At 42.7% G+C, this 27,186-nt stretch overlaps 1 protein-coding gene across 1 annotated transcript in view; it reads left to right on the top strand.

The window, feature by feature from the left end:
- Window positions 1-27,186, top strand: part of LOC126108953 (E3 ubiquitin-protein ligase MIB2) — a 224,455-nt gene that overhangs the window by 138,320 nt on the left and 58,949 nt on the right. Inside the window, exons 9-11 of the mRNA XM_049914336.1 lie at window positions 1,933-2,063; window positions 7,063-7,211; window positions 23,394-23,550. Of these exons, the coding sequence (XP_049770293.1) occupies window positions 1,933-2,063; window positions 7,063-7,211; window positions 23,394-23,550 (437 nt within the window). The remainder of the gene's footprint in view (window positions 1-1,932; window positions 2,064-7,062; window positions 7,212-23,393; window positions 23,551-27,186) is intronic.

The following is a 27,186-nucleotide window of genomic DNA, read 5'->3' as shown; positions in this document are numbered from 1 at the left end:
GGAGTTCTTCTGTGGGAGGTTCTGGGTTTGAGGAGATGAGGAAGTGGCTCTGGTTATTTGCTTCTGTACCAAGTTGGGAGGGTAGTTGCGGGATGCGAAAGCTGTTTTCAGGTTGTTAGTGTAATGGTTCAGGGATTCCGGACAGGAGCAGATTCGTTTGCCACGAAGACCTAGGCTGTAGGGAAGGGACCGTTTGATGTGGAATGGGTGGCAACTGTCATAATGGAGGTACTGTTGCTTGTTGGTGAGTTTGATGTGGACGGGCGTGTGAAGCTGGCCATTGGACAGGTGGAGGTCAACATCAAGGAAAGTGGCATGGGATTTGGAGTAGGACCAGGTGAATCTGACGGAACCAAAGGAGTTGAGGTTGGAGAGGAAATTCTGGAGTTCTTCTTCACTGTGAGTCCAGATCATGAAAATGTCAACAATAAATCTATACCAAACTTTGGGTTGGCAGGCCTGGGTAACCAAGAAGACTTCCTCTAAGCGACCCATGAATAGGTTGGCGTACAAAGGGGCCATACTGGTACCCGTGGCTGTTTCCTTTAATTGTTGGTATGTCTGGCCTTCGAAAGTGAAGAAGTTTTGGGTCAGGAGGAAGCTGGCTAAGGTAATGAAAGAGGTTTTAGGTAGGGTGGCAGGTGATGGGCGTGAAAGGAAGTGCTCCATCGCAGCGAGGCCCTGGACGTGCAGAATATTTGTGTATAAGGAAGTGGCATCAATGGTTACAAGGATGGTTTCCGGGGGTAACAGATTGGGTAAGGATTCCAGGCGTTCGAGAAAGTGGTTGGTGTCTTTGATGAAGGATGGGAGACTGCATGTAATGGGTTGAAGGTGTTGATCTACGTAGGCAGAGATACGTTCTGTGGGGGCTTGGTAACCAGCTACAATGGGACGGCCGGGATGATTGGGTTTGTGAATTTTAGGAAGAAGGTAGAACATAGGGGTGCGGGGTGTTGGTGGGTCAGGAGGTTGATGGAGTCAGGTGAAAGGTTTTGTAGGGGGCCTAAGGTTCTGAGGAGTCCTTGAAGCTCCGCCTGGACATCAGTAATGGGATTACCTTGGCAAACTTTGTAAGTAGTGTTGTCTGAAAGCTGACGCAGTCCCTCAGCCACATACAACCGACAATCAAGTACCACGGTTGTGGAATCCTTGTCTGCCGGAAGAATGACGATGGATCGGTCAGTCTTCAGATCATGGATAGCCTGGGCTTCAACAGTGGTGATGTTGGGAGTAGGATTAAGGTTTTTTAAGAAGGATTGAGAGGCAAGGTGGGAAGTGAGAAATTCCTGGAAAGTTTGGAGAGGGTGATTTTGAGGAAGAGGAGGTGGGTCCCGCTGTGACGGAGGACGGAACTGTTCCAGGCAGGGTTCAATTTGGATAGTGTCTTGGGAGTTGGATCATTAGGAGTAGGATTAGGATCATTTTTCTTCGTGGCAAAGTGATATTTCCAGCAGAGAGTACGGGTGTAGGACAGTAAATCTTTGACAAGGGCTGTTTGGTTGAATCTGGGAGTGGGGCTGAAGGTGAGGCCTTTGGATAGGACAGAGGTTTCGCATTGGGAGAGAGGTTTGGAGGAAAGGTTAACTACTGAATTAGGGTGTTGTGGTTCCAGATTGTGTTAATGGGAATTTTGAGGTTTTGTGGCGAGTGGAGCTGGAAGTGGGAGATTGAGTAGATGGGAGAGACTGGGTCTGTGTGCAATGAGAGGAGTGTGTGTCCAATATCTCCCCAGTAACGATCTCGATAATGGGCAAAAATAGTAGAGACCCTCAATTCCCGGAACGGACGAACTGTCGAAGTACGTAATAAAATTTGTGTCAGACCGTCAGTGTGTGAGAGTGCTAAAAGAGAAGGTCGCGTAGAAGTATCCACAGTTGTGAGCAAAGTGTGTGAGCAGGCGGAGTGAGACACGTATGGTCTGTGCGGCAGGCCCGCTGGCGGCGCTGCTGCAGGACCTGGTGGTGGAGCAGGCGGCCGGCAGCATCGACCGGCTGGTGAGGGAGGCCGCCCAGGGCCACGCCGACACCGTCCGAGACTTCATCACCAGCTTCCCCGACAAGGTGAGCGTCCTGGTTGCGGTGTGGAACTCCTCCAGAGGTTAACTTTACATATAAGCTGATTACTGGGTTTTGGTTGTTGTTGTTGTGGTCTTCAGTCCTGAGACTGGTTTGATGCAGCTCTCCATGCTACTCAATCCTGTTCAAGCTTCTTCATCTCCCAGTACCTACTGCAACCTACATCCTTCTGAATCTGCTTAGTGTATTCATCTCTTGGTCTCCCTCTACAATTTTTACCCTCCACGCTGCCCTCCAGTACTAAATTGGTGATCCCTTGATGCCTCAGAATATGCCCTACCGACCGATCCCTTCTTCTAGTCAAGTTGTGCCACAAACTCCTCTTCTCCCCAATTCTATTCAATACCTCCTCATTAGTTATGTGATCTACCCATCTAATCTTCAACATTCTTCCGTAGCACCACATTTCGGCAGCTTCTATTCTCTTCTTGTCCAAACTATTTATCGTCCATGTTTCACTTCCATACATGGCTACACTCCATACAAATACTTTCAGAAACGACTTCCTGACACTTTATTTTATACTCGATGTTAACAAATTTCTCTTCTTCAGAAACGCTTTCCTTGCCATTGCCAGTCTACATTTTATATCCTCTCTACTTCGACCATCATCAGTTAATTTGCTCCCCAAATAGCAAAACTCCTTTACTACTTTAAGTGTGTCATTTCCTAATCTAATTCCCTCAGAATCACCCGACTTAATTCAACTACATTCCATTATCCTCGTTTTGCTGCTGTTGATGTTCATCTTATACCCTCCTTTCAGGACACTGTCCATTCCATTCAAATGCTCTTCCAAGTCCTTTGCTGTCTCTGAGAGAATTACAATGTCATCGGCGAACCTCAAAGTTTTTATTTCTTCTCCATGGATTTTAATACCTACTCCAAATTTTTGTTTTGTTTCCTTCACTGCTTGCTCAATATACAGATTGAATAACATCGGGGAGAGGCTATAACCCTGTCTCACTCTATTCCCAACCGCTGCTTCCCTTTCATGCCCCTCGACTCTTAAAACTGCCATCTGCTTTCTGTACAAATTGTAAATAGCCTTTCGCTCCCTGTATTTTACATCTGCAACCTTTAGAATTTGAAAGAGAGTATTCCAGTCAACATTGTCAAATGCTTTGTCTAAGTCTACAAATGCTGGACACGTATGTTTGCCTTTCCTTAATCTAGCTTCTAAGATAAGTCGTAGGGTCAGTATTGCCTCACGTGTTCCTATAATTCTACGGAATTCAAACTGATCTTCCCCGAGGTCGGATTCTACTAGTTTTTCCATTCGTCTGTAAAGAATCCGCGTTACTATTTTGCAGCTGAGGCTTATTAAACTGATTGTTCAGTAATTTTCACCTCTGTCAACACCTGCTTTCTTTGGGATTGGAATTATTATATTATTCTTGAAGTCTGAGGGTATTTCGCCTGTCTCATACGTCTTGCTCACCAGATGGTACAGTTTTGTCAGCACTGGCTCTCCCAAGGCCGTCAGTAGTTCTAATGAAATGTTGTCTACTGCCGGGGCCTTGTTTCAACTCAGATCTTTCAGTGCTCTGTCAAACTCTTCACGCAGTATCGTATCTCCCATTTCATCTTCATCTACATCCTCTTCCATTTCCATATATTGTCCTCAAGTACATCACCCTTGTATAGACCCTCTATATACTCCTCCCACCTTTCTGCTTTCCCTTCTTTGCTTAGAACTGGGTTTCCATCTGAACTCTTCATATTCATACAAGTGGTTCTCTTTTCTCCAAAGGTCTCTTTAATTTTCCTGGAGGCAATATCAATGGGTTTTGGTATACTACCGCATTTACAAACTTGCAGTACCAATTGGTCTGTAATGTCCTCAGGACTGTTGTAGCAAACTGTTATCAGTCATTTCCATGGGTATAGTCATGGCTATTAAAAAATCATAAGCACGTATTTTCGAAACTACTTGTATAGGAGTTAGGAAGCTAAGTGAGATTAGGAGAAATTATTTTATACTTTTTAGTCTATTTTAAAAATGTGGTTACATTATTTTTTTATTTCAATAATTTTTTATTATGTAGCTGTGTGGCCTGATGTCCTTTCTGACACCAAAGTTGTCAAGGTAGCAAAGAGATGGAAGTTGTGTGGACCTATTGTCTGTGAATTGTGTGTATCTTCATGCTTTAACTTCTTGTTATTGCATTCTCTGAGGTAGAATTTGAGGACCAGCCCAGTTGCCTATACAAGTTTGGGAAACAATCAGATAACCACACTCAGGCTGGCTGGTGTACGAGCCACTGTTATTAATCCGTCGCACGGATTCGATAAGAATCTGGCTCACCTTCCTGTTGCCCAAGTTGGCATGCTGCACGTGGTGCTATGCGAGTAGGTCAGATGTTATGTCGGTCTTCATTTTTTAGAAAATGAATGTCTCTGACCTAAACCCCGTACTCATTTAAAGAGACTGAACTCCATAACTTCCTTACCTCAAGGGCAAACATTAACCTTAAATGTCATTGCAGTATTCTGCTGCATTGGCTGACCATGTAACACAGTGAGTTATGCCTGTTACTATGTAATACATTCTATAAGAGCCGATGACATTACACATTTTGTCTGTTACCTAAATCGCTTTCCTTTGACTGCAGCCACTTTATTCACTCATCAACAAGCTATCCAAGGCCACATTATTGCTTTTGCAGAAGAAACGGGTTTTGTGGCACACAGCACGATACCAAATAAAACAATATTGAGACACTGGCGACTCCAGTAGGCTTGTGGGAACTGGACATTGGTATGTAACAGCACCATTGCAGTATAGTGAATTATAAACACATCACAATTTAATCATTTTTAAATGTGGTATGCTTGAAACAAACCACTCCATTTCCCTTATCAGTTGACTGGGTTCGGTGCGGGCTTCTGGATGCTACAAAGCGAATGTGTTGACTGTACCAGTTAGAGTATGCAGAGGAAAATCTCTCTCGATACTAGCAGAATGCGACATGTGGCTGTTGCAATTTGCGGCTGGATTATTTCACTTCGACTTGGGATGCATTACAGGATAGGTGAGTGGCTTGGTGCTGCCCAGTATGTGGTCTGTTCAAAAAAATGACAGAAAATTTGTAATTTCATGCAGATGGTTGTTGGAGTGAAATACGGTTGGCATCCCTGCACGTGCCTGTGTTTGATGTGTAACAATGAGAAGTTTCATTGTTGTATGTCAGTTTGTCATTGTTCAGTGCTGTATCGAGTAGAACAGTGTCACACATTTTGCAAATTTTGAGATGGCAGAATTAGAGGAGCAACGTGCCCACATTAAATTTTGTGATAACTTTCCTCTTGTTTGCTGTAGCAAGGTGTACACCTCTTTGCATGAAGCAAATTGACAGCTACAAATTTCATTCCTTAGGGATCCAAAATCATAGAAATTGCACAGGAAGAGACCGGGACTGAAGGGAAGATGTGTAAGGGATTCCCAGCGAAACTTGTGTCCGCCCCCGGTAGTCGAGCGGTCAACACAACGGACTGTCGTACCGACGGGCCTGGGTTCGATTGCCGGGTGGGTCGGAGATTTTCTCTGCTCAGGACTGGGCGTTGTGTTGTCCTAATCATCATCATCTCATCCCCATCGACACACCTCAAAAGACTTGCACCAGGTGACAAGCCTACCTGATGGGAGGCTCTAGCCACACTGCATTAAATTAAGCAAAACTTGAGTGGTGTTGTTGAAGCAACTTTTGTAGCATGTGGGTGCTCATTATTCGGCTACAGAATGATGCTAGCCATAAACATTCTTAGGTGTTCGGACTTGATAGAGTGCTTCATTTTTGCGTGGTGTCTACGTACTGCTGCATTAATTGTGACAAGTTGTGAAATGTCAATGAGCAGTGGACCCTTGCAGTCAGAGGAGGAGGTCATTATGACTTTCTTAGACCTGGTGTGCTTGTTATTTGCTGCAGTAGTTTCACTGGGAAGCCCTTGCACATCCTTCCTCCAGTCCTGATCTCTCCCCATGTGAATTCCACGTTTTAGAGCTCTTTTTGTTGGCCATCAATTTGCTGCGGACGGAGAGGTGCACAGCTGCTTACAACTGTGGTTCTGTAGGCAACCACAAACATTTTCCCACCAAGGGGCAATGTCTATCTTGTCTCACACTGTGATGAATGTATTAACAGATATGGCAATTTAATTTGTTGGATTTTTCCTCACTGTATTAATGATCTTCTTTGCTGATCATACCCAGTCAGTGTGAGTGCCAGAATATAACACAGTACATGAGCTTGCTTTATACAAAACTACTATTTCTTGTTAAGAAACTGACTTCAAAGATAATACATCAAAGATAGCAATCATGACATCAATAAAGGAAGTTCATTCTTTTGCACATTCTTTTTGTTATTGAGTAAATGTTTCAGTAATCAGTAATAACGATTCCAAATATAATTTTAACATAGAAATTTTCCAAATAAATTAATTATTATGCAAGGCAAAAGTATGCTGAATGTTCTCGAACCAGTGGTACTAGAGTGCAGGTACAATTTGTATATGTATTTGACATTGATACACATCTGTGCTTGCCGGCCAGAGTGGCCGAGCGGTTCTAGGTGCTTCAGTCTGGAACCGCACGACCGCTACGGTTGCAAGTTCAAATCCTGCCTCGGGCACGGATGTGTGTGATGTCCTTAGGTTAGTTAGGTTTAAATAGTTCTTAGTTCTAGGGGACTAATGACCTCAGATGTTAAGTCCCATAGTGCTGAGAGCCATTTGAACCATATCTCTACTTAGTCTGTATGCCATTTAAATTATAAATGTAGATGTAAAAAGAAATTATATGTGAAACACTATTGGATTGTGTTGTAAATTAAACAAATACATTGTTTTCTTTGTAGTGCATAGGTTTGTACTGTCAAACAGTTTCATTACACAGTCCACCACAGTCACATGAGTTACACAGAGCAATATTGTGTGTACACTGCTGGGTGTGCAGAGTTTTAACGGCAATAATATGTCTCAGGTGGACGGCAAGAGCGGCGGCAAAACGTGCCTGCAGGTCGCGTGTCACCAGGGCCACACGGAGCTGGTGACGATGCTACTGGACGCGGGGGCGTCGCTCGTGCTGCCGGACGACGAGGGTGACACCGCGCTCCACTACGCGGCATTTGGGTCAGTGCTGCTGCTGTCGATGAAGGAAATACTTTGATGTGAGATGGAAGCAGTAATTGATACGGAACAGGGACAGTGTTGTAACCTATGTCCCGTGTTGATTCTACCTGTACATTTGGTAAGCTGTAACGAAATCCCAGGAGAAATTCAGAGGAGGGAGTAAAGTGCAGGAAGGAGTAAAAGCTTGCTGATGACATTACAATTCTGTCAGATGGTAAAGGACTTTGAAGTTCGATTGAATGAAATGGGCGTGTTGTGGACAGAGGTTGTAAGGCGAATATCAATAATAGTAAAATGAGGGTTCTGTAATGTTCTTGAATTAAATTGGGTGATACTGATATAATTATGAGTAGAAAATAAGACACCAAAAGTAGTCGTTGAGTTTTGCTGTCGGGTGACACAGTAACTGATGATGGACGAAATGGAGATGATGTACTCTCGGGTGACCAGAGTCACGGGCTACCTCCTGATATCCTGTCAGACCACCGTTTGCCCGGTGTAGTGCAGCAACTGGATGTGGTGCCGATTGGACGAGTTGTTGGATGTACCCTGCAGAACATTGAGCCGTACTGCCTCCATAGCCATCCGTAATTGCAAAAGTGTTGCCGGTGTAGGATTGCGCACAATCTGACCTCTCGATTGTGTCCTGTAAACGTTCGATGGGATTCGCGTCAGGTGATCTGGGTAGCCAAATCGTTCACTCAAATTGCCCACAACATTCTGCAAACCAGTTGCGAACAATTGTGGCCCGATGACGTGGTGCATTGTCATCCTTAATCCATTATTGATTGGGAATATGAAGTCTATGAATGGCTGCAAACGGTCTCCAAGTACCCGAATATAACTATGACCCAGTCCGTTCCATCTAAACACAGCCCACACTATTATAGAGCCACCCCAGCTTGCACAGTATCTGCCGGCCGGAGACTGTAGCGCCTAGAACCGCGCGACCGCTACGGTTGCAGGTTCGAATCCTGCCTCGGGCATGGATGTGTGTGATGTACTTAGGTTAGTTAGGTTTAAGTAGTTCTAAGTTCTAGGGGACTGATGACCTCTGAAGTTAAGTCCCATAGTGCTCACAGCCATTTGAACCATTTGCACAGCATCTTGTTGACAACCTGGGTCCGTGACTTTCTTTGTCTGTTATATCGTGACGTCCGTTCTGTTGTTGTATTGTAGGGCGCCACGTATACCGTTTGTGTATATATACGTGTATGTTGTTGTTGTCGTCTCTTGTTTCCCTCGTCGATATCGGAGAAATGTTTGTGTTTACCTATTTGTTGTCAACAACACACAACTACACGGCCACGGTATCACCTGATTCCGGAATAGCTAGCTAAATATAGTATAAAGATAGTGGGTTTCGAAGCAGCGTTATTTAAGTGTGATATTATTCTTCATTTAACCTTTGAGACTTTAAGAACCAGCTACTCTTAATCAGGCCCAAAACTTGACTTGTAACGAGAGCACTTTTGATCAGTCTGTCACAATATTAATAATAGTTAAGGCTCTACACCACTATAAGAAAATATCACTGTTCATGAAATAACAAAAAATACAAAAAAACTTCTTTATATTTTTCCTTTTATTTAATCAAATGCTTTCAAATGGTTATTTCACGCCCACAAATCGTCTGCACCTCGATGCAGAGCGTAAACGTGTGCGTGAAAAATAGTACACAGTTTCTGCTGATAACCACGTATGAGCTTTTGGGTTGCTAGGCTGCTTTGATCAACAGGATTTATATTGGATTTTGAAAATGATCTTCCTATCCAAACTTGCGTCATCCACAATGGCTCATCAAATATTCTACTCTTTTGCAATAATTAAGAATTCGCGTAAATTGTATTTTCCCGAGTTTAAAGCAGCAAACCATCGGCGGCGTGATAGCAGTCTTGATACCGCGACACACTCGCGCCGCTTACTAGCCTGTCAAGAAATTGACCTGCATACATCTACGACCAATTTCAAGGTCGTAATTCGCCCTACATGATTGTGTGCAATTGAACTTCGTCCAGTCAATTATTTCTGGAATTGTAATCACTGATCCTGACACTGACCGTCTGTAAACGCACAATTAACACACTTTTTTTTTTTTTTTTTTTTTTTCTTCTAAGAGTAAATGAATGATGTCACATAATCTACATAGTTATTAAAATATTATTCAAAATTATCTCTAACATTTATCGTCGTCATATTTTAACGGTAATCAGAAAAAATACGATTTATTATCGGAAAGTAACACACAACAGATCGCAAATCGCACGTAACTAAATGACAGCTTTTCATAACGTCGTGACTCAATCGTGCAAAACTATATAAAGAAATCCCCCAAATCTCAATCTCTCCATACCAACTGACAGATACAAATAAGATATTCAAGACCTCGTAGATCAATCCCGACCTGTAATGTTATACGGCCCTGTTATGTTATACTGTCCTGCACTTCAACCCTATTATCAGCTCTTACCAACCAAAATCAGGGCTCATGTGAGCAGACCACTGTTTTCCAGTTGTTTGGGGTCCAATTGATAGGGTCACATGCCCAGGAGAGGCAGTGTAGGCCATGTCGTAGTGTTAGCAAAGGCACTCTCGTGAGTCTGCTGTAACAGCCCATTAACACTGTATTTCACCCCCACTGTCGTGACAGATATGTTCGTTGTACATCTAACATTAATTTCTGTAGTGATTTCATGCAGTGTTACCAGTCTGTTAGCCCTGACAACTGTATGCAAATGCTGCTGCTCTTGGTCATTAAATGAAGGCCATCCACCACTGCATTGTCCATGGTGAGAGGTAATGCATGAAATTTACTGTTCTTAGCACACTCTGGACACTGTGAATATTTGAATATTGGATTCCCTAATGATTTCGAAATGGAATGTGCCCTGTGTCTAGCTCCAACTACCATTCCATGTTCAAAGTCTATTAATTGCCATTGTGTGGCCCTAATCACATCGGATATCATCATCATCATCATCATCATCATCATCAGCCAATTCAATCATTAAACGATGTGGCCTCTTTGAGTCGTGGAGTCAGGTAGGCTTTCAGCAGTCCTCTCCAAGTGGGACGGTCTTGGGCAGTTCTCTGCCAGGTGTTACCAGCGACCTTCTCGATGTCTTTTGTCCCATCTGTCTGGTGGTCTTCCTCCAGGCCTCCAGTACTCTCTCGGACTCCACTCCAGTACTAGCTTCGTCCATCTGTCGTCTTTTCTTCTTGCGACATGGCCAGCCTACTGCCATTTCGAGGAACCTACTGTCTCTAAGACAGGGGCGGGCAGGAATCCTGCACGTGTGTGGTGCACTTGCACGTGTGCAGTTAACTAGTGTTCTGCGTGCACACAGGGGCAAGCTGGCCACCCGCTTCTCTCCACGCCCCACCATACCGTCTCTCCGCTTCTTCCTCTGCAATGCGTTTTGTTTCCTGGCCTGCATTATTGAATGAAGGAATAAGGTTAGTGGGAGTGCTTGAAAAAAAAATGGTTCAAATGGCTCTGAGCACTATGGTACTTAACATCTGAGGTCACCAGTCCCCTAGAACTTAGCACTACTTAACCGTAACTAACCGAAGGACATCACACACATCCGTGCCCGAGGCAGGATTCGAACCTGCGATCGTAGCAGTCACGCGGTTCTGGACTGCAGTGCCTAGAACCGCACGGCCACCGAGGCCGGCTGCTTGAAAGAAATCGTGGTTTGAAAGAGTACCTATTACCTATGATACGTTTTATTTAAGTATCACAGGTGGAGTTTACAATACGTTTAATGTCTGGAACAAAATTTCTACATACAGACAAATGCAAACAGTTACTTAAATTTTCATTACTGATGTTTGCTCTTAACCGAGACTTATTAATTTTCATAGCAGAAAAAATCTCTCACAAACGTATGTCGAGCCAAACTTTGACATTATCTTCGCGGCTGCACGATGGAGGCGAGGAAACTCTTGCTGTGGAAAGTTGTGATAAATATCTATTAAACGTCTTGCCAAAAGGAACTTGTCTCTCAGACGAGAATTATGTTGTAGAATCTACAGTGCGAGTCTATTAATTCCATTTGCAAACTGGGATGAATATCATCTACAGAAACAGCAAATTGTCTCGAGAACTATTCAAAACCTTGGGATAAGTATGATATATCCCCAAATCGCTTGAGAAATTCCTCTTTTATTGCACTAAGTACGGGAACATATTGAAATTTATTATAATGGCGTTCAATATTAAACTTCCGCTGACCAGCGAGAATACTGTCACATATTATACATTTGGAATTTTCATGTTTTTGCACAAAGAAAAAATGATTCTCCCATTCCTTTTTAAAAGATAGCAAAAATCCACTTCTCCGTTTCCTTGATTCACTCTGCATTTTCCGGTTCTTGAAATACAACATTCATTACGTAGTGGTCGCTTCACATCAACGTCCGCAGCTTAGCCTGGTACTACACTGCCGCAACCTGCCGGCTGTCGTCACTGTCCCATTTGACGATTGCACGCGAGCAGCACACGTGCCGCGCTGTGCGCTCATGAGCCGCGTGCAACGTTTGCCTGCCCCTGCTCTAAGATGTCGTTAACCTTCGTCACAGACCGGATGTCATCTGCCCTTTTCCTATCCTTCCTTGTATAGCCCAGCATTGATCTCTCCACGGCTCTCTGTGCTGTCCTAAGTTTCCCTTTTGTGAATGAGTTCAGTGTCCATGTCTCGCAGCCATACGTCATCACAGGAAGAATGCATTGATCAAATACTGCTGTCTTCAGATTTACTGCCATTTATGATCTGAATACTGTTGAATTCTTCTCAAATGCTTGCCAGACAAGTTTTGTAGTGTTTCCTTTCCTCGGGGTTCTGCCGTGAAAATACAAAATAGAAAATCTGATTGGGTTTTGAATTTTGATGGAATAAGTTACAGATAAGGCGGACTTCGTATTACTGATTGAGATAGTGCTGTAATTTGACCGTGCATGGCAGACCAGGTCGGCAACACTACAAAAAGTGACTGTACGGAAATAGCATCGGAAATTAGTTGAAATTTACCTTATAATTTTGTTAGAAACGTAGTATTAATTATAATATAGTCTTCGTGGCTGTCTTCTTCATTTTCTTGTAGTATGACCTACTTTCATTGTTCTCCGTCTGTTGAAAATTTCTTTAAGTTGTCACTGTCAGGATTAATTTATAATTTTGGCGATAACCATTTCGAATCGCTATTGAAATAACTTCGTTTCGTAATATAGTTTTAATTTCCACTTAAAAGCATATTTAACACAGTGCCGAAAAATACACGTCTTTCGTATAAAGACAAGGGAGGGAGAGTAATCAGTTAGTTGTTAAAAACAAACACCTACAAAAAAAGTAAAAAAAAATCAATATTTATAAAAATCGGGCGCTGCCGCAGCACTCTTCTGCGTGCGCGATCGTAAATCGTATCTGTATTGGCGGAGGCGCAGTAGTCAAAGTACCGTTACAGCTCGATGCGTCGATAGATTTCTGGCCCTATGTCTCCCTTCATATTTATAATCTGGCCGAGGTAGACATATTCACTGACCTCTTCTAATAGACTGTCCTTGACTTTCACATCACGAGCTGGGACCCATTTGTTGGACATTACTTTTGTTTTGGAAAGGTTCGTATTCAAGCCAACCAGCTGACATTCCGACGCAAGATCTGTAACTGAGTTTTGGAGCTCTGCGAAGTCTATGGCCAGTAAGGCAATATCGTCAGCAAGTCTCAAGTTGGTAAGCCTTCCTCCATTAATTCTAATTCCCATACCTTCCTAGCTCAACTGTGACACAGCCATTTCCAATGCAGCAGAGAACAGTTTTGGGGAGATGAGATAGCCCTGCTTAACACCCCTCACGATGCGGAATTCTCGAGTTGATACGCCGATGTTAACATAAGCTGAAGAATAATCGGGTATCATCTCACACAAATTGCCTGAGTACAAATGACAGCGGTGCCAAGGCAGTACCCTTTTATACTTCGTGTATCCGATACTATGACTATCTGTATATTTTCATATCATTATCCCATGACTTTAATGACGTCACTGACACCTTCCTTTCATGTCTCTCTTCATTCTGGGGAAAAAGGGGGGGGGGGGGGAGGGGTCACACAGAGCAAGGTTCAGTGAGTATGGGAGGGTGTGGAACGAGGGTCATAGCATTTTTGGTCAAGAATGGTCATACAGAGAGGGCTGTTTGAGCAGGGGAATTCTCATGCTAGAAAATCCAGTCACCTGACTGCGACAAATCATGTCGCTTCTGCCACACAAGTGTATGCAATCTTTTCAAAACTACCGAGTAGGAAACCTGGTTAACTAACTGAACCTGTGGAACAAACTCTGAATGGACGAGTCCTCTCACGTCGGAAAACCAAATCGGCATTCTTTTAATGTTTGGATTCACCTGACAACCTCTCTCAGGGTGAGGGAAACTCTTTAAGTTTTCCACTGGCTTGATTGTTACTTTCGTTCAGGATTGTAAGCATAGCACCAAGTTTTGTCATCTATGCTAATTTTTGAAAAAAAGTTTGAATTATTTCGGGACTGTTCTTTCATAGTACATCATGCTTTCACACAAACTTGTTTTTTTTAAGCAGTCGAGGAATGAATTTGGCAGTCACCCTCTTCCTCTCCAAATCTGCCGTAATTTGCTGCACTAACCTCGGTCACTCCCGACAGCTACAAAATTTCTTCAGCGGTCTATCAGCAATCTTAGTTGATGATTGCACAAATGTTTTCTACATTTTCATGTGTTCGGGTCACAGAAGTATGACCAGAACGAGGTTCGTTATCGATTGACATTTCACTGTTTTTGATACGACAATCGTCCTGAATTGATCTGTCAACATTTTGATTGTGAAACTCGGTGGTTGCTGTCACAGGACGTCCAACTCTTTGTTTGTCATGCAGATCAGATTTTCCCACCTCAACATCGTTAAACTTACTCGCCCAACGACACACAGTACTCACATCAGCACGATCACTGCTTTCATTCTCTGCTGTCAAAAATTGAATGACTGCATGTTACTTAAATCGCATTGACCGACTGTCTGCACAGGGTTCAATACTTTACACTGTAGCAACACAACCGTTCAATGCTAAGGCTTCCTACCAACTGGAGGTGCAGAGAAGAGGCTACGGAACAAGCCAGTACCTGCTGCGTACCAATGCTGCCAACTATTGAAGAGTTACGAAGGTGGAGGCGTTACTCTTCAGTCGACCCTCACATATAAGGAGTGAATGAGCATCAGTTATCCATAAAGTTGTTCCAGCTGTGGAGAGGGGAAAAAGAAGTTTTGAAAGAATTGGCAAGTATATTCTATTGCACAATTGTGGAATTTGACTCGATGAAGTACCATTTTCCTCGTGGATATTGCGGATTAGAAGGCATACACTAATCGGTACAAAAAGCCATCGCAGCACTGCGAGGAGCCATTAGCTAGTTGTAAGAGTTGTTTAATGAAGAAGATAGATGTGGTGAGGTGCAATAGGAGACAAAAAATTCTATTTGTTCTTGTGAAATCTTGAAGTAGGGTGTTTTTGTGTACACCCTTTTCCTTCTGACTGTGAACTGTTATCCTGTTTTGTTTACGGAGGAGATTTTTGGTGGGAGCTTCTAAAAACCTGTTGAAGGTAGTGGTGTGACTGTTTTCTGTGTCTGTATTCTGATCTAGTGGTCAGATCTGGGAGTTGTTTAGCTCTGTGGTACACACGTCCATTGCAGTGGGCAGCTGTTAAGTTGCTTCTTTGACTGTGCCAGTCAGTAGTGAGATTACAAATGCGTGCAAGGCACAACACCAGTAGAGAGTGACCATTGGAGTGGACTGTGTGCATTTACAGCCTGAGGACTGATTGAAAACATCAAAGAAGTGACGAGTAAAAGCTGTCCACTGAAGTGGACAGGTGCAACATACGGCTAAAAATATGTACTTAGAATGCTGCATGCCATTGATTAGTGGTATAATAGTTGCAGTTTAAACAACCATATGTTATGGGTCAAAGTGAGCCTGGCAACCTTTTTTTTACATCAATTTAATAGTGTGGCAGTGCTGAAGACTGACCCATGTCCGCCAATAAACATTTGAGTAAATCTGCGGAACAGTATGTTTTGTAATTTGCCTCATGTGCCACACGGCTCCGAGTGTATGGTTTCTGGCTGTTACTTCGAGTGGGCCTTCGCGTGACACCGCAGGAGCTCAGAGAATGAGATGGAAAGAAAGTGTAAAGCGCTGTGTGATTCTCGGAGAGATACTGTAACAATACGAGTCGAGATAGATGTAATGGAACTTGAATAGCGTATTTGCCTCTATTGGTTAAGGTAGAGAGATCGATCTTTCGGTCGCGCGTGTGTGTGTGTGTGTGTGTGTGTGTGTGTGTGTGTGTCTATACAGGGTTATTACAAATGATTGAAGCGATTTCACAGCTCTACAATAACTTTATTATTTGAGATATTTTCACAATGCTTTGCACATACATACAAAAACTCAAAAAGTTTTTTTAGGCATTCACAAATGTTCGATATGTACCCCTTTAGTGATTCGGCAGACATCAAGCCGATAATAAAGTTCCTCCCACACTCGGCGCAGCATGTCCCCATCAATGAGTTCGAAAGCATCGTTGATGCGAGCTTGCAGTTCTGGCACGTTTCTTGGTAGAGGAGGTTTAAACACTGACTCTTTCACATAACCCCACAGAAAGAAATCGCATGGGGTTAAGTCGGGAGAGCGTGGAGGCCATGACATGAATTGCTGATCATGATCTCCACCACGACCGATCCATCGGTTTTCCAATCTCCTGTTCAAGAAATGCCGAACATCATGATAGAAGTGCGGTGGAGCACCATCCTGTGGTACGTATAGCTCCCTGCTTGCTTTATTCGTCGACTTCTGTGGGCTACGCATGAAACTTGGCTGCACGCGTTCAACCGTTTCTTCGCTCACTGCAGGCCGACCCGTTGATTTCCCCTTACAGAGGCATCCAGAAGCTTTAAACTGCGCATACCATCGCCGAATGGAGTTAGCAGTTGGTGGATCTTTGTTGAACTTCGTCCTGAAGTGTCGTTGCACTGTTATGACTGACTGATGTGAGTGCATTTCAAGCATGACATACGCTTTCTCGGCTGCTGTCGCCATTTTGTCTCACTGCGCTCTCGAGTGCTCTCGCGGCAGAAACCTGAAGTGCGGCTTCAGCCGAACAAAACTTTGAGTTTTTCTACGTATCTGTAATGTGTCGTGACCATATGTCAATAAATGGAGCTACAGTGAATTTATGAAATCGCTTCAATCATTTGTAATAGCCCAGTATATATCTAAAAACAAAGATTCTGTAACTTATCAAACGAAAGCGTTGGTACGTTGATAGAAACAATAACAAACACAAACACACACACACAAGTTTCAAGCTTTCGCAACCCACGGTTGCTTCATCAGGAAAGAGGGAAGGAGAGGGAAAGACGAAAGGTTGTGGGTTTTAAGGGGGAGGGTAAGGAGTCATTCCAATCCCGGGATCGGAAAGACACATGTAGACATACGTAAAGGCGTATATGTCTTCATGTGTCTGTTATGTGCAGATGGGTATGTGTGTGTATGCTAGTGTATACCTGTCCTTTTTTCCCCCTAAGGTAAGTCTTTCCGCTCCCGGGATTGGAATGATTCCTTACCCTCTCCCTAAAACCCACATCCTTTCATCTTTCCCTCTCCTTCCCTCTTTTTTGATGAAGCAACGGTGGGTTGCGAAAGCTTGAAACTTTTGTGTGTGTGTGTGTGTGTGTGTGTGTGTGTGTGTGTGTGTGTGTGTGTGTGTGTGTGTGTTTGTTATTGTTTCCATCAACGTACCAACGTTTTCGTTTGGTAAGTTACAGAATCTTTGCCTTTAAATATATTTTTCCCACGTGGAATGTTTCCCTCTATTATATTCATATTATTCATAAAGGCTGGGCGAGTGTAAAGCTATAGTAAAAAACGCACGCCGTGCGATTTGTTAAGATTTGGTCGGTCATGATAATAATAACATGCTTTTGAATAGAATTAAAATATAACGGTGATACCTCTTTAGTGTTATTGGAAATAATATGTAGTAAATCAATGAGTAAGGTAGCCGATCCTATAAGAAGAGATAAAATTGGGCATATTCAGGTGTTTTGCTTTATATCGACGAAGCCTATGATATGGCGTCATTTTTTCGTTTACTCTTAGAAGTAAACAAGTGAAGAAGTGCTAATTGTGCATTGTGAAAAAATATAGGGGCGAGTTTTAAATAACTACGGTATACGATCAGAGTAACAAAAGGACAATTAGTTATTCGAAATCGTGGATAGCGAAGTGTGGTCATTTAATTGAGTACACCTACAGGGCGGTCAATTCCGGGATAAATCTGTACACATCTCACGAGGGATGAGACCCGTTTATTTAATTATATCGCGGAGAGCGGGCTCCAATTTATGAAAAGGAGAAAAACGTTAACTTTTACGTGAACTCTTAATAATAGTGGATCGGAGAGAAAAGTGTGTAATTGTCTTATGCTTAACAAACATTCTTGGAGGGTGGTGGCTAAACCTAGAAGAGTTAATAACAAAACACTGTATCATTATCATTGACTGTTGGTGTCGAGCAACCTAAACTGTTCATCAAAGGATTTCGACGGAACTTGGGAGTTAGGGTTCGGGGACTCGCATATACTCCAGTGGTGAATGCGAAATAAAACTGTGACCAAAGTTACATTAAATAAAACAGAAGAAATGAGACAGTTTGGTCATATCTGTTATTATTCCATATTTCTTACCATTGTACGAAGCCTTTATAGACGATTTTCGACAATTTACTTCGAAGGGATCTCGTTACGAGTTAAGTTTTGGGGACCTGGTCAAGAGGAGGTAGTTAGTAGATCCTAACTACTGCAGCTATTCTGGAATCAGGTGCTACCGTGACCGTCGTGTGTTGTCAATTACTTTAGGTTACCATATCTCGTGCTCTAAGATCGACGCACCTTTCCACTTGGTATAACGGTGCCTCACGGCGACGACAACGCCGACGACGAAGGAAGATATGGTAGAATACGGAATCGCACATTCAAGTTTTTCAGCCTCTGAGTCAGAATGTCCTCCTCTCAAATTGGGAATAAGGAGGAGCATCTTGCTATCTACTGTAATGACTATATAGATGGAAAGTAAGTGAAAGATAGATGAAAGAATTGAGTAGCAAATAGGAAGGAGATTAGTGACAGACTTGACATCAAAATTGGGGGCAATGTAGTAAATTAAGTGAAGGAAAAACTGGTGCACATAAAGAGGGCATTCCTTGTCGAAAGAAGTGTACTTGTATCAGACATGTGCCTTAACTAATAAAATATATTTTGAAGATGTAATTCTACAACATTGTATTAAAGTGAATTGTGGACTGTGGGAAAAGCAAAAAAGAAGAGAATAGAATCGTTTTAAATGATGAAGTGTTACAGAAAAGTGTTCAAAATTAAGTTGACTGATAAGATGAGAAACGAGGTGGCTTTGTGCAGAATTAGTGAGGAAAGGAATATTTCAACAGGGGTATCAAAGAGAAGACACAGGGTGATAGTGCATTTGTTATGACAAAACGGTGTAAGTTGTAAAGGCAGAAACTGTAAGGGAAGGTAGAGCTTGGAATATACAGGAGGAAAGCAAACTCTTGACAAATTTTTGGCTGTTTTTAGGGAATATTTTCTGAGTATTTTCATATAAGGTCCTTGTGATCTCCATTGGGTCATTACAAACTAATTGCATTTTGTGTGGTTTCTTACCTCTATTTATCTTTGTATTTCCATATCTGTGGATGTAGTACAAAAAAGTGGGGAATACATTACAGGAAAGTCTTGGATGAAGTAGAAACTGTTGATGACACAGAATTAACTAATGGGCACACATGCATTGAGTAACGACCCACAAACAAGATGAATAATCTAGCCAAGCTTCAATGTATGTCCTCCTTTCCTGTGCACGCGTGTACACACACACACACACACACACACACACACACACACACACACACACATATTGTGTGTGTTTTGTTTGTTCACTCCAATGATGGATATTGTCTGAAAGCTTAGTTACAGGTTCAATCTTTAAATAATTGTGTAAATAAAAAATTTTTAAAATACCTTGTTTTTTAAATGGTCTAAAAAGTATAAAGTAATCTCTCCTAGCCACATTGCATATTCCTAACTCTATTCAGATGGTACTGAAAATTTGTGCTTGTGACTTTTTTAATAGCAATGACAGTACTTGTAAAGTTAAAATGAAAGTTTGAGGACATGTGCAATAGATAATTGATGCATGACTAGTTCACCTAACAACTTTATTGCACTGACAAATGATATTTTTAGCTGTTCTGTGATTTTCTCTCAATGACGGCTACTGTCTACAATCTTTATTATTTATCCATTGCATGGTCTCCACGTTTGTTGTTTTAAATGTGAGGGCATTTTGAAAAGTTCTCAGAATGGAATAGAAAAAAAGTACTTACATCACTGAACCTTTTTTTTATTTTTCAATGTAGTCTCCTTCTACTTTAATGCACTTGGTCCAATGATGTTCCAGTACCTTGATCCCATCTCCAGGCCTGCAAAAGAGTTGTCAACTCTGGCTATCAATTCGTTATTTGAAGTGAATCTTAGTCCACCAAGAAAAATTTTCAGCTTTGGGAAGAAGTGGAAGTCTGACGGAGCTGTATCAGGTGAATAAGGTGGGTGTGTAATTTTACCATGGTGCCTGCACATGCGTGCGGGTGCACATTGTCTTGATGGAAGATGACCTCCTCCCTTGCTAAACCTGTCCATTTTTCTTGTGTCTTTTGTTGCAATTTGTCCAGGAGGTTAGTGTAGTATTCTCTAGTAATTGTTTGCCCAGTGGGGAGATAATCTACAAACAGAATCTTCTTCACATCCTAGAACACTGATGCCATGACCTTTCCTGCCAAAGGAATTATCTTTGCTTTCTTTGGTGGCAGAGAATCTGCATTTTTCCACTGCTTTGACTGTTGTTTTGTCTCTGGGGCACCCAAGTTTCATCTGTGATCACAAACCGGCTCGTACAATCTTTTTTGTTTCTCCTAAAACAGGCCAAACATTGTTCAGATATGTCCATTCTTGTTTGTTTTTGATCTAGCATCAATATTCATGCTGCCCATCTTGCAGATAATTTTTTTCATTTCTAATTCTTCAGTTAAAATGTGATATACCCTTTCAGATGACATCTGGCAGGCACGAGCAATTTCACGCACTTTCAATCGACAATCCTCCATGACCATTTTGTGCATTTTTGCAATGATTTCTGGAGTAGTGACACAGCTCGGCCGACCACTGTGCGGGTCATCATCTAAGCTCTCCTGACCAAATTTAAATTCATTTGTCTACTTGGCAACAGTTGAATATAAAGGAACAGAGTCCCCCAGTGTATTTTGGAAATTGGCATGAATTTCCTTTGCTGTCATACATTTATTTATCTCTATCACTGCTCAAATATCGATTCCCCCCCCCCTCCCCCCCCCCCCCCCCAAAAAAAAATCACTATTCGCGAACAACAACAGAGCCATGTCACTGGGTCACTGGCACAGCTCTCTTCAGGGACCACTGACATGGCACATGTTTACAGCCACAGTCCAACGAACATAACGTGAACAACTCGTTGCGCTAGTGCTGACCTCTCATGGTGATTCTGAGAACTTTTCAAACAACCCTCGTATTAAAAGTATTGTCAAAGCTATCAAAAAATCGCAAGTACAAATTTTCAGTGCTATCTGTACTGGGTTAGAAACATGTATGGGGGCTACAAGGAATTACTTTATACGTCTTAGTCTATTTTAAAAATGTTATATTAAAAATTATTTAAATAATTATTTTCTGCTTTTCAGTTATGTCTCTGTAATTTTTCAAACATTTTATGCAATTGTAATTGAGCCAAATTGTAAACAACAAGTTTATTTCAGTTTCACAACACCTGAATCAGCTGATATTTTGCTTCCTCCTACCTATATCTTGTGAAAATATTGTGAAGGTAAAAATTAGAGACATAAGGGACTACACAGAGGATTGCGAGCAATCGTTCTTACTGAGAAACATTCACAAGTGAAATAGGAAAAGGGGGAAATAACAGCATTACAGAAGATACCGTCCACCACACACCAGACAATATGGTATTGTCATCCTGTTCTGAGTTCTATTGGAATTTTCAAGTCACTTGCTCATTGGGAAGCTGGTTTAAAATCGGTTGCAAAATTTGTACGAAACAGACAGAGACTGAAAAACAAAGTACTCTCTGCCTCACACCAGATATGAAAGTGAGTTAATATTGCATTGTCATCCAGTTCTGAGCTATGTGAAAGTTTCAAGTAACAGGCTCATTGGGAAGTTAGTTTAAAATGAGTTACAAAATCTAAACCAAATAGACAAAAAAGTCACTTAAAAATGAGTTAAAAAGAAAGAAACAAGAATGAGAAGTTAACACACATTTGTTTATGTCCATTCATGTGTATTCTATTAGTATATTAACTTCCTCAGCATTACTTCAAAAAATGGTTTTCACATGCGTATTTTTTATTAATGATATTTCATAATTTTGATTGATAGGTAATTTTCAGCATAGATATTTGCTCGTGTTTTGATAAGCTCGGTTTTTTATTCATCTTAAAAAAGAAAAGAGGTCCTTACACAGGTCCTGCTCTGGTCAGAACATGTTCTTTGGCTACAGACCTATATCATTGACGTCGATTTGCAGTAGGGTTTTGGAGCAAATAATGTATTCAAACATTATGAATCACCTCGAAGGGAACGATCTATTGATACGTAATCAGCACGCTTTCAGAAAACATAGTTCTTGTGCAACGCAGCTAGCTCTTTATTCGCACAAAGTAATGGCAGCTATCGACAGGGCATCTTAAGTTGATTCCGCATTTCTAGATTTCCAGAAAGCTTTTGACACTGTTCCTCACAAGTGACTTCTAATCAAGCTGCAGGCCTATGGGGTATCGTCTCAGTTGGGCGACTGGATTCGTGATTTCCTGTCAGGAAGATCGCAGTTCGTAGTAATAGATGGCAAATCATCGAGTAAAACTGAAGTGATATCAGGTGTTCCCAGGGAAGCGTCCTGGGACCTCTACTGTTCCTGATCTATATAAATTACCTGGGTGACAATCTGAGCTGTTCTCTTAGGTTGTTCGCAGATGGTGCTGTAATTTACCGTCTAGTAAGGTCATCCGAAGACCAGTATCAGTTGCAAAGCGATTTAGAAAAGATTGCTGTATGGTGTGGCAGGTGGCAGTTGACGCTAAATAACGAAAAGTGTGAGGTGATCCACACGAGTTCCAAAAGAAATCCGTTGGAATTCCATTACTCGATAAATAGTACAATTCTCAAGGCTTTCAATTCAACTAAGTACCTGGGTGTTAAAATTACGAACAACTTCAGTTGGAAAGACCACATAGATAATATTGTGGGAAAGGCGAGCCAAAGGTTGTGTTTCATTGACAGGACACTTAGAAGATGCAACAAGTCCACTAAAGAGACAGCTTACACTATGCTCGTTCGTCCTCTGTTAGAATATTGCTGCGCGGTGTGGGATCCTTACCAGGTGGGATTGACAGAGGACATCGAAAGGGTGCAAAAAAGGGCAGCTGGTTTTGTATTATCACGTAATAGGGGGGAGTGTGTGGCAGATATGATACGCGAGTTGGGATGGAAGTCATTAAAGCAAAGACGTTTTTCGTCACGGCGAGATCTATTTACGAAATTTCAGTCACCAACTTTCTCTTCCGAATGCGAAAATATTTTGCTGAGCCCAGCCTACATAGGTAGGAATGATCATCAAAATAAAATAAGAGAAATCAAAGCTCGAACAGAAAGGTTTAGGTGTTCGTTTCTCCCGCGCGCTGTTTGGGAGTGGAATGGTAGAGAGATAGTGTGATTGTGGTGCGATGAACCCTCTGCTGAGCACTTAAATGTGAATTGCAGAGTAATCGTGTAGATGTAGATGTATCCATAACTGGTGGGAGGGAGTAGAAATCCTCCGAGGGGAGAGAGATCGTGAAATATCTGATATTTTGCTTCTGTGTCACAAATTCTGTACTGGCTAAAACTGTGTGTATTTGAGGCCCGTTTCTTAAAATCGGTGTACACTGTACGACACGGAAAGCTCTGTTCAATTGTAATAACGTGTTACAGGAATCAGCCCGAGATAATGCAGCTGCTCCTGTCGCGAGGCGCAGACATCGACGCCGTGAACCGCGGCCACTGCACCGCGCTGCACGTAGCGGTCAACAAGCAACACGTGCAGTGTGTTTCTGAGCTGCTGAAGAAAGGCTGCAACGTCAACATTCAGGTGAGCGTCAGGGGCTGCACTGAACTCCCAGTGTCATCAGGGCAGCCAAAATACTTTAAAACTGCCTTCACACACAATCTCAAACACTATGTGTCTCCAGCAATTTTTTCCACACTTTACTGTGTTCAGTGTCTAACAATACCACCACTTGCAAAGTAGGTTAGAAATCAGATTAATGATGTTGCTCATGCAGCATGTGTTCGCTTTATCGGGCGATGACAAAGTTATTGACTGTGGACGGTATCGTCAGAATGGAAATAATGAAGTCACTGTAAAAAAGTCATTAATTTTCTCAAATGGATTCCCACGTAGATTTCGTCGAAGTTGTTATGGCTCGTCTTGTCGATTCTAGGGTGATTCCACTTTGACTGCTAGAAGGTCCAGATCTGTATTTTAGCAATATTTGAAGACCTAACAAATGTGTTTTTCAGGAAATTCTTAATGATCAAACAATCCCAGATCAGATCAATGGTATGGTAGAAATAATTTTTGACTTGGTGTTCACGATCCACATTTTTATTAAACTTGTTGTAAATTCACATATACTTCTTCTTAATTGTCACATCATCAAGAAAAAGTTTTGTATCAATCTTCATATTAATTTCCACTTTAACCAAACACAAGACTTGACTGTTCTTTTACAAAGCGAAATAACGACTTCACTTCTGCAAAGTGAAACAAAGACTGCTCTGCGCGCATTCGCGCCGAAATGGTTACGGGTAAGTCAAAGATGATGACAGTCTCACAGGAATGAATACACACGAGAACCGTATCACTGTAATATATCGATACATCGAAGTACCTATACATTAATAAAACCGAATGTGAATATTGTCACAAAAATGTGTCTGTTACTTCGCAGAAAAGTAGTACGATATTACTGGTATTGAGAACTGGGGTTGGAGTGCCGTAATGGTCATGTAAATAAAGAACAGTTAAAAGTACTACATTCACTGTAAATGTCTCACTAAGAGACCCTACAGGATTTGAAGGCCAGTGTCTGGACATCAGTTTTCTAAAGCAGTATGAGCATTACTCAAAAATGCTAAAAAAAACCTCTGGAGATTCCTGAGTGCTGTTAAGTGGAAACTATCTGAAGGAAAGTATCCAGACACCTACAATGTGTGATCAAAGTATGCGGACACCGCCAAAAACATACGTTTTTCATATTAGGTGCATTGTGCTGCCACTACTCCATATCAGTGACCTCAGTAGTCATTAGACATCGTGAAACAGCAGACTGGGACGCTCTGCGGAGCTCGTGGACTTCGAACGTGGTCAGGTGACTGGGTGTCTCTTGTGTCATACATATGTACAAAAGATTTCCATACTCCTAAACATTCCTAGGTCCACTGTTTCCAATGTGATAGTGAAGTGGAAATGTGAAAGGTCACGCCCAGCACAAAAGCGCACAAGCCGACCTCGTCTGTTGACTGACAGAGACCGCCGACAGTTGAAGAGGGTCGTAATGTGTAATAGGCAGACATCTATCCAGACCGGCACACATGAATTGCAAACTACATCAGGATCCACTGCAATTACTATGACAGTTAGGCGGGAGGTGAGAAAACTTGGATTTCACCCTCAAGCGGCAGCTCTAAGCCACACATCACGCCAGTAAATGCCAAACGACACCTCGCTCGGTGTAAGGAGCGTAAACATTGGACAATTGAACTGTGGGAAAATGTTGTTTGGAGTGACAAATCCCGGTGCACAATGTGGTGGTCCGATGGCAGGCTGTGAGTATGGCGAATGCCCAGTGAACGTCATCTGCCAGCGTGTGTAGTGCCGACAGTAAAATTCGGAGGCAGTGGTGTTATGGTGTGGTTGTGTTTTTCGTGGACGGGGCTTGCACCCCTTGTTGTTTTGTGTGGCTCTATCAAAGCACAGGCCTACATTGATGTTTCAAGCACCTTCTTGCTTCCCACTGTTGAAGAGCAATTCGGGGATGGCGATTGCACCTTTCAACACGATCGAGCACCTGTTCATAATGCATGTCCTCTGGCGGAGTGGTTACATGACAGTAACATCCCTTTAATGGACTAGCCTGCACAGAGTCCTGACCTGAATCCTAAAGAACACGTTTGGGATGTTTTGGAACGCCGACTTCGTGCCAGGCCTCACTGACGGACATCGATACCTCTCCTCAGTGCAGCACTCCGTGAGGAATGGACTGCCATTCCCCGAGAAACCTTCCGGCACCTGATTGGACGTAGCCTGCGAGAGTGGAAGCTGTCACCAAGGGTAAGGGTGGGCCAACACTGTATCAAATTCCAGCATTACCGATGGAGGGCGCCACGAACTAGTAAGTCATTTTCAGCAAGGTGTCCGGATACTTTTGATCATATAGTGTGTAATTAGTCTTGGGTGTGCCCACACTTTACCTTTATGATGACTTGCTGAGGACACTTCCAGAGAGGCGTTCAAATATCTGTGGGGGAATGGCAGTCCATTATTCTTAGAGAACCGAAAGCGGTGAAGGTAACGTGTGGAATGCTGGCGTCTGGAGCGAAGCTGACATTCTGAGATGTCCCACAAGTGTTCCGAGAGGTTGGTGTCCTGACTGTGGGCGGGCCGGTCCATTTGATGAATGTTATTGTCCACAAATCGTTGCCTCAGGGATGCTGCTTTATCGTGGGTGCTGATACAGTCGGTCACCGTTTCCAAACTCTGCCTCTACTGTACACAATACACAGTGCTGTAAAGTGTGTTGGTATCCTTCTGCATTTAGTGTTTGAAGTGCAGTTAGGAGACAGGATGCCCTTACTGTGACGCCATCTCCTCTATACTTTATTCCCCCTAGGGGGCTCGCCACTCTTCGGTGGGTCCGTGCTTGGCTACCACAGTGCCCCAGCCTTTGCAGCACTTTTACCCTTCCGTGCTGCATGTCAGTTCTCTTGCTATTCTTTTTCCGCTCCTTTGGGGCACATGTCTGGGGTGTTATTGTGGGAATGTTTTGCATTGTCTGTCACTATCACAAGAACAGTCTCACTACTGTTTCTCATTCCCTTTTCCTTTCTTTGTTTCCCTTCTCCTCTCATATCTCCGCTTCGGCATTTGAGGCTCCTCTTTTCCTCCTTCCTCCCTGTGCGCCCCTGAAGGCCGGCCCACGTGTCTGACGTGTAACTGGTGACTGGGTAACGCATAATTCTGTTTGAACAGTCACTGGCACCTCCACTACAACTGAAACGTTATTCTTCCCCAGACTTATTTTAGCTTTGTTTCAATAATGTGCTGTAAAGAAATCTATGTCTCAGAAATTTATATACAGTATTCACTACATACAGGAAAATTTAAGTGGCAGCACTCGCTCGGACCGTCTCTCCGAGCATTCGCAGTGCTGGGCCCCGAAACCGTAATAGAGCTCCCGACTGAGATTTTCACTCTGCAGTGGAGCGTGTGTCGATATGAAACTTCCTGGCAGATTAAAACTGTGTGCCGCACCGAGACTCGAACTCGGGACCTTTGCATTTTGCGCGCAACTGCTCTACCGTTTCAGCTGCCAAAGCACGACTCACGCCCCGTCCTCGCAGCTTTACTTCTGCCAGTACCTCGTCTGCTACCTTCCAGACTTTACAGGAGCTCTCCTGCGCACCTTGCAGAACTAGCACTCCTGAAAGAAAGGATATTGCAGAG

This window comes from Schistocerca cancellata, chromosome 11 (assembly GCF_023864275.1).
Source record: "Schistocerca cancellata isolate TAMUIC-IGC-003103 chromosome 11, iqSchCanc2.1, whole genome shotgun sequence".
Taxonomy (NCBI): Eukaryota; Metazoa; Arthropoda; class Insecta; order Orthoptera; family Acrididae; genus Schistocerca; species Schistocerca cancellata.
This window is presented reverse-complemented; position numbering and strand designations above follow the sequence as displayed.